Source organism: Syngnathus scovelli, chromosome 19, assembly GCF_024217435.2.
Source record: "Syngnathus scovelli strain Florida chromosome 19, RoL_Ssco_1.2, whole genome shotgun sequence".
Classification (NCBI taxonomy): domain Eukaryota; kingdom Metazoa; phylum Chordata; class Actinopteri; order Syngnathiformes; family Syngnathidae; genus Syngnathus; species Syngnathus scovelli.
In genome coordinates this window covers 5,509,993-5,517,124 of record NC_090865.1, presented here as the reverse complement: position 1 = coordinate 5,517,124, position 7,132 = coordinate 5,509,993, and the positions used below count along the sequence as shown (strand labels likewise).

General features: G+C 43.7%; 2 protein-coding genes across 3 annotated transcripts; one reads left to right on the top strand and one right to left on the bottom strand.

Annotated features, from left to right (window-relative positions):
• Positions 1 to 195: 195 nt before the first annotated feature.
• On the top strand, positions 196 to 5,261 carry laptm4b (lysosomal protein transmembrane 4 beta). Of its 2 annotated transcripts, none has more exons than XM_049751601.1 (8): positions 196 to 279; positions 373 to 507; positions 1,460 to 1,577; positions 2,288 to 2,361; positions 2,433 to 2,555; positions 2,632 to 2,730; positions 3,101 to 3,196; positions 4,012 to 5,261. In XM_049751601.1, the coding sequence occupies exons 2-8, from the start codon at positions 415 to 417 to the stop codon at positions 4,087 to 4,089; spliced, it is 681 nt and encodes a 226-aa protein (XP_049607558.1). In that variant the 5' UTR covers positions 196 to 279; positions 373 to 414; the 3' UTR covers positions 4,090 to 5,261. The 2 variants fall into 2 exon arrangements, with proteins under 2 accessions (XP_049607558.1, XP_049607559.1); XM_049751602.2 differs by having other exon boundaries at positions 217 to 275.
• Positions 5,262 to 5,885: 624 nt separating this feature from the next.
• On the bottom strand, positions 5,886 to 7,132 carry rpl30 (ribosomal protein L30). The gene is made up of 5 exons (XM_049751617.1): positions 7,025 to 7,132; positions 6,860 to 6,911; positions 6,422 to 6,567; positions 6,092 to 6,222; positions 5,886 to 5,995 (listed from the first exon to the last, which is right to left on the bottom strand). The coding sequence occupies exons 1-5, from the start codon at positions 7,099 to 7,101 to the stop codon at positions 5,943 to 5,945; spliced, it is 459 nt and encodes a 152-aa protein (XP_049607574.1). The 5' UTR covers positions 7,102 to 7,132; the 3' UTR covers positions 5,886 to 5,942.

Genomic DNA, 7,132 nt, shown 5'->3' with positions numbered 1-7,132 from the left:
TGAGTTTGACACCTGTGTTTTAGACTATACCTGATGTATTTCGACACACAAAACATGGAAATAAAAAACATTCAAATTAGATTAAAGAGCGTAAACAATGAGTTAAAAATAATCATTTGTATTACTCATTCAACAACCATCGCGTTTTAAAATAAACAAATAAATAAATAAATAAAGACGCAGCTGGTCACGTGACTGGGATGAGCCAGATTAGATTTAAGGGACTCTCTCGCTCTTTCCTCACACTGGAGCAGGAGAAGAACATCTCGCACGACATAGGTTCGATGTGACAACAAACTGCACTTATTGTTTTATTGTCATATTTTATTTTGACATACAAGCGGAGCTAAACGGCGTTTCCCCCCCTGACAGCCTTCATGTAAATTTGCACTCGTTTCGGTTTCCCATTTGAGAATGATTTCGCCGTGGGACCGCTGGTACTCGACGAGTTGCTGCCTCTGCTGCCATGTCCGGACGGGCACCATTATTTTGGGTATTTGGTACATGGTAAGGACTTCGATTGAAGCAATCACGCCGACTTTATCGATAGCATTGTCAGGTTGGATGCGCGTCACATGCCGATGCATTTGACTTCAACTAGCTTGCGATGATGTTGAACTTCCATTGTTTCTCACCTTAAAATGATGTTTGCAATTTCTTTTCTCGTCGTGATTTACATTTATAAACATTGTTCAACGTTTTTAAGAAACATTACAGTGACGCCAACAAATCGGCTCAAGTGTTGGGACCAATCTCTTAAAAAATCTGGCTTTACTAGGATAAATGTGCCCTATTTGCTGAAAGGAACATTCTTGGGGTGATTTAAAAACTTTATCACCATTATGACATGTACCCTATTCAACTCATTTAAAAAAATCTTGTCAAGAGACAGGGAAGAAAAGAAACATTTGATATTATCTGGTTGCGCAAGTGTGCACACCCTCTTCCAGTATGGGATGTGATGTGACTACCGAAAAGCCTTCTAGAACATCAACATTGGATTCAATCTGAGGCGCTTTAAAAGGTGGCGAGTGTCCATTTATCATGATTTTGAATGGGTTCATTCATTCTGAACATAAATGTTTTGACATCAAGTGACTCCATAGTGTAATATTGGACAAAATTGTGCCAGTTTTCATTTATATGTTGTATAACGGCCATCAGCTGTTTTGCACTGTTTACCCTTCATGTGCACTTTGGTTAAATTTAGCATTGCTGCTTTTGTACTAACCTGAGCTTTTAAACATAGTAGCGCACCTCCTAAGCCTGCTAAATCCCCGCCTGGGCTTTTGTAAGTGTTTACGCTATATCCCCATCCCCCCCTGTCTGCATACTGTTTTCGTCTGGACTAACATGTCACAATAGCATTTTTAAAAACATGGTGTATTTTTTTTGAAACGGTCACATTCCTCACAAAAGTTAAAGATGTTAAAAATCTGTATTTTCTTCTCCTTCGCAGCTCATCAACGCGGTTGTGCTACTCATCTTGTTGTCGGCCCTCAATGACCCCGTGCAGTATCGCTACCACCTCACCAGCTCCGAGCTGGGCACCGACGTCGATGTCATGGATGACGCTAGTGAGTGCAAACATAAACACGATCTCGGTCTGTAGTTTTCATCTCAGTGTGTCATGCGGCTCGTCACATCTTGGTAACATTTAACAAATCCCCTTGTGGGATCAGTCGATGGATTGGTGAGTCATTCAAGATGGACGCCGTAATCCAGCGTGGAACGAGATGCTGCTTTTTAATCAGACGCCATATTAGCGCATGCGTGTGGCCTTGCGTCGGCCTGAGGGGACGTTCAGCCACTCTGAGGCACATCAGCTGTGTCCGAGCTGACAGTGCCATTCCGGGGCAATCATAAAACAATAAAGAATAAACCGCCACCAGCGCTTCGGGGGGTAAAATGTCTTTAGCTTTAGCGCTGGAAAACACAAACAAGATGAGTCATTTTAATTAATGAAAAATGAGAGCACCCTGGCAGAAAGAAAGCTCGCTGACCAGAATCAAAGGATTAGCCTCTGTGCATTTTTATTTTTGCTTTTTTTGGTTGACCTTTTAAGGACATTCAGTCCAATATCCACTCTGTCAATTTGAGATTTTCAAAATATGTTTATTAGGCGGCTATTGATAGCGTTGCTTGGCAACTATCAATGAACCCGGAAAATCCAATTTGATTGCGAGATCACAGTGAGTTCAGATTCCACCAGTCGATATCGCTAACTTGTTAACAGCTCATGAGCAGACAGAACTTAACTCCATCTTGTTTTTTGTTTTTTCTTCAGATATCTGCATAGCAACAGCAATCTCCCTCCTCATGATTCTCATATGTGGAATGGCAACATATGGCGCTTACAAGGTGAGCCCACATTCAATTTTACCATCGCAAAATATTCGACTCATTTGAAATTTCCGCCTCGTCCCGCACAGCAACACGCCGCTTGGATCATTCCTTTCTTCTGCTACCAAATTTTCGACTTTGCCCTTAACACCCTGGTGGCCGTCAGCGTGCTGGTGTACCCCAGCACGGTGCAGGACTACCTCCAGCAGCTGGTGAGGCGAATTCATCACATTCCAGAAGACTCTTTCTTAATCTTTTTTTTTTTTTCTCTTCCCCCTATCCTTGCAGCCGGGAACCTTCCCTTACAAAGAGGACATCATGTCCACCAATAATATGTGCCTAGTTATCGCAGTCCTCCTCTTCATTGGCGGCATCCTCTCCTTCAAGGTAACATTTATATTGAAACTCTCCGGAAACTCGATTAGGTGAACAATGAAGAAGGATTGCATTCCTTTTCCTCACTTTTCAGAATGAACAGATGGTTCGGGGGGGCAAAATTGGAGCGGTTCGCCGCTTTAACTCTAGCGCGGGTGCGAGCCCAGCACGCTACTCGGTCTTTTCACACACCGACACAATGAACCTGCTGTTAGCCTGCCAAGTCCCACCGACAACTGAAGGAGCGCAGCAAGAAAACAGATGCTTAGCAAGCAAAAAATAGAAAGTCATTTACATATTAGCCGAAATCAGTATTCTTAGAAAAAATAACAGTCTTGCAACGGGATCTTTTGTAGCTAAGTCCATTCATTTGTGTCTCCAGGCCTACCTAATCGGTTGCGTGTGGAACTGCTACAGATACGTAAGCGGCCGAGGCACCACTGAGGTCCTCGTCTATGTCACCACTAACGACACCACGGTGAGTCCTCAAACCCATTTCTTATCATTACATCCAAAAACAAAAGGGTTTAGAAGACATCCCTGTGGGACACCTGTATAAATTGAATATCATTTTAACACCTTTTTTGTTTATTTTTTAAATGTGTAGTTTGCCTTGGTGTTTTGTGAGGCTCTCCGCGTAAATTGAAATTGGATTGGCGTGGTTGTCAGATTAGAAATCCGGTATCCGCCGTGCAGAGTACACTTTGTGCGTCCGTCGGGTCCTCTCGTAAGGCTTTCAGCACGGTCACACTTTCCATCTGCCTGTCTGCGCTAATCCCCCCCAACACTGATACATAAGACATTAATCTGCGCTCGCTTCGCTGTCGTCACCAAGCTCATCATCGCCATCGTTCGTACAATAGCGGGCGAGGCGGCGTGAAAGCCATGAATCTTAAAAGCGCTCCTTTCATCGCCATTGCAAAAGCAGCGGCGGAAAATGTTTGAGTGCATGCCGTTATATACGAAATGTCATTTTGCACACGCAGCCTGCGCGTGCTCTTTATGTGTCCTCTGTTGTCGTGGACACGTTACATAAGCGTCTGCCTGTCCGCTTCATTTCAAATCCCCGGCCGTGATGGGTTCGCAAGGCCTTCCCCCAGCTGATGCCTCACAATCGCATCCCCTCGGAGCACATTTCTCCCGCTCGCCTGAATTAGCAACGGCAGCAATTGTGCATTCCTGCAGCCTGTGTGCATAGAAGAGAATTTAAAGAATGGAGATTGTTGCTTTTCCTTGACATCCATACAACACAGCGCCCCCTTTCTCTAATTTTGTGTTCTGCGCTCTGTTTAGGTTTTGCTTCCACCCTACGAGGAAGTGGTCGCCATACCGCCTAAGGAGCCCCCCCCTCCCCAGTACGTGGAGGCTTGAGCCCAGCCCGTCCAGTCTCTTATAACCCCCCTTACACCTCCATCGGTAGGCGTAGATGAGTCTCGGACGTGGATTCTTGACATTTCCGTTAGTTTAGAGACGGTCTTTCTGTCACCGTGACGTCTGCTCCTCCGCACGGACATGCACTTTGAGTCGGCCGCCAACTGTTAGCCCTTCGATACTGTGAATCTCCCTCGTGTTTTTGTCTTGAGTGAGGAGCAAGAGCACTTTTGCGTCCCCCTCCCTCTTTGAATGTAACGACGGGGTATTTTTGTATGATTTTTTTTTTTTGTAAGGAGAGGAGGGGGTTGGTGGTCATCCCCGCAAGGAAATCACAAGTCTTCTAAAAGTCTTCCTTTAAATGTGCGCATCCATCTCTAAGAGGATATCCACGCAAACCGCGACATCTTCCTCTTTTGTGTCTTTTATTTTTCTATGATCGAGTTTGGTGGGGCTCCTTGAGGGCATTTTCCTGTCATGACGTAACATGGGGAGCTCCTTGTGTGTGTATCACTGCCCTTTTTCCAAACAACCGTTGATTTATGTGGTGCATTAGCTTAGCATAATAGCACAAACTGGTAGAGCACATCCATCAAATTAGTAATATCTCATGAACTAAATAGCACCTATGTATTCGAATATAATTTATTATCTATTTTATGCAGTCTTAGTCGCGGCTGATCATATATTACATTTTTTTTAAACAACCAATTACTAAAATAGCCAATTTTGTTCCCTTATGTAAGAGCATCAGAATTTAGTACTTTACTAAAACGCATTGTCTTGTCATAATATCGGCGTATAGTACTGTGTACGTAAATGATATTTAAAAAGATTAAAAAAATAAAACTTAAATTTAGCTTAAAACTCAACCTGCAAGTCTCATTCAAGAGAAAAGCAGAGTACCTAGTGGGCGCCTTCATGACTAGTGCTTCTGCACATGCAATCGAGCTCGCACTTTAAAGCAGCAGACATGACATTGCTTGTCGTTGTGACGTCGCGTCCGAAAAAGATGCAGAGCGGTTTGATATTCCAAGTCGGAAGTGTGAAAAACACAAAGATGAAAGCTGGGATGACTGATGCCTCAGTGTGTAATTGTCAGAATCCCTTCGACTGTCCTTTACAATCCAGCAATGTGTCCTCAATCATAATAAATAATCATTTTAAAAATACATGCCATGGGGTCCCATGATTTTATTTAACATGGTCTTATTTCAAGATAAAAATGACTAAAGCAGTTATGCTATCATTCTAAAATTTTTTGGGTCATAAAATTGAGTTTGCATGCATTTTCACCATTAAAAATACACTGCGCAGTTTTATGGGTCAAGTTGTTACAAGTTGGAGGAATCCAGGTCAGATAAACTGATTGAGTAAAAAAACTACATCACGTGCAAAAATACAGACAGATTGTGACCCACATGCTCATCCGTCCCAGCAAAGTAGGTGAGCGTCTATCAGTCTTCTATCCAAGGTAATGCCTGACTCCATTTTGAACAGCCACGTGGGATAAATCCCCCACTCATCCCAGAGAGATGTACCCAATGTGTGGCCGTGGTTGTAAAAGCCACATTTTATTATTTTGATCCTCTCTTACACAAGGTCACCAGTAAATTAGAAACCGCTTAACATTTTGTATTCGATTCCTGAATCCCTTTAAAGAATCCTTGGTCATACCATCTTAAAACAAAATTCCACTTACAGTATATACATTGGTGCCCTCGTGTGGACACCTCCAGTAACTACCACAGTAGCGGAACTGATTTCATATTAAAAATAAAAAAGCCAAAGGCAGATATTGTCAACACCAACTTTATTTATGACAATCAGGGTAATGGGAGGGTAGGGGAGTTTTACTGAGCCTGCTGCTGCTGATCAGGTATGCTCCTGATGATGTCAGAATCGCCTGGGAGGGGAACGAAAGAACAAACAAATAAGCAAAAACTAGTTTTCCCTCTCAGTGATGTCCCAAAATAAAATGAGATCCAAGTTTTGAACTCACCGGGGTCGATGATGGCAAGCGTGCACACACGGTAGTATTTGCCACAGGCGGTGCCCAGTTCAATGTTGTTGCCGCTGTAGTGGTGCACGCCGGTCTTGGCCAGCATAGCGTAGTACTCGATCTCGGACTTCCTGCGCAAAAAAGAATGAAATGATGTCACTGCATGGATGTTGATTCCCTCAAATAATTGTATAATCAGGGTAAAAAAAAACAAAAAAACTGCTGAGCCCATTTTATTTGTTGCGAAACAAAACAGCAGCACCTACCGAGGTGCATGTCTGTCATTAGAAGTTAAGCATTGATGTATTCTCAATACAATTGATACCTTACCTGAGAGCTGGGCAGTTGTTGGCCAGGATGACCAGCTTGGCTTTGCCCTGTCGGATCATCTTCTGGGCCTGTTTGTAGCCCAGCACGTACTTGCCACTTTTCATCACCAGCTGGAGTCGGGAGTTGATGGACTCCATCGACTTTTTCTACATTCGGAAGCCGATTAAAAACAGTCAATGTCTGGCTGCCACAAAAACACGACATGGCTAAACTGTAATTATGCACCAAGTTAGCATTAGCCGCAGCTAACATTTGCCGAATGTTCATCGACTACACAAGGTGGGTCACATTATACCCTTTGGTTAATACATGGCGACAATTTCCACAAGCTTAAACGCGATGTCGTGTTAGCCTGTTAGCTTAGCAGGCCTCGACTACTATTCAACTCCACGTGAAGCGGCTAGCGCGTGCCGAGAGCAAAAGCTGCCTGCCACTCACCGTTTTCTTTGCAGCCACCATTTTTGCGGTTTCAAGTCCGAAGCCGGCCAACCTACGGACGAGATTGAAACAGTAAGAGGTTTCGTTACGTTTTGTGTGTGTGAACACAGCACAATCGATACATTTTGGGTGTTTTTTTATTAGACAACAACGAGAGATTCTTACGGTGAGTTTACTTCAATATGGCCTCGGAAGGAAAGGAAGGACCAGCATGCTTTGCGGCATGATGTTGAGGCGCGCATGCGCAGACGACCTCAGCGCATCTGGCAACAC

Bases quoted from the DNA above. Each gene is read 5' to 3' on its own strand.
- laptm4b (XM_049751601.1), top strand. From the start codon at position 415: ATGATTTCGCCGTGGGACCGCTGGTACTCGACGAGTTGCTGCCTCTGC. The intron at 1,578-2,287 runs GTGAGTGCAAAC...TTTTTTCTTCAG, and splicing joins CGATGTCATGGATGACGCTA to ATATCTGCATAGCAACAGCA. The intron at 2,556-2,631 runs GTGAGGCGAATT...CTATCCTTGCAG, and splicing joins AGGACTACCTCCAGCAGCTG to CCGGGAACCTTCCCTTACAA.
- rpl30 (XM_049751617.1), bottom strand. From the start codon at position 7,101: ATGCGCGCCTCAACATCATGCCGCAAAGCATGCTGGTCCTTCCTTTCC. The intron at 6,912-7,024 runs GTAAGAATCTCT...TCTCGTCCGTAG, and splicing joins CATATTGAAGTAAACTCACC to GTTGGCCGGCTTCGGACTTG. The intron at 6,568-6,859 runs GTGAGTGGCAGG...TTCCGAATGTAG, and splicing joins TGGTGGCTGCAAAGAAAACG to AAAAAGTCGATGGAGTCCAT.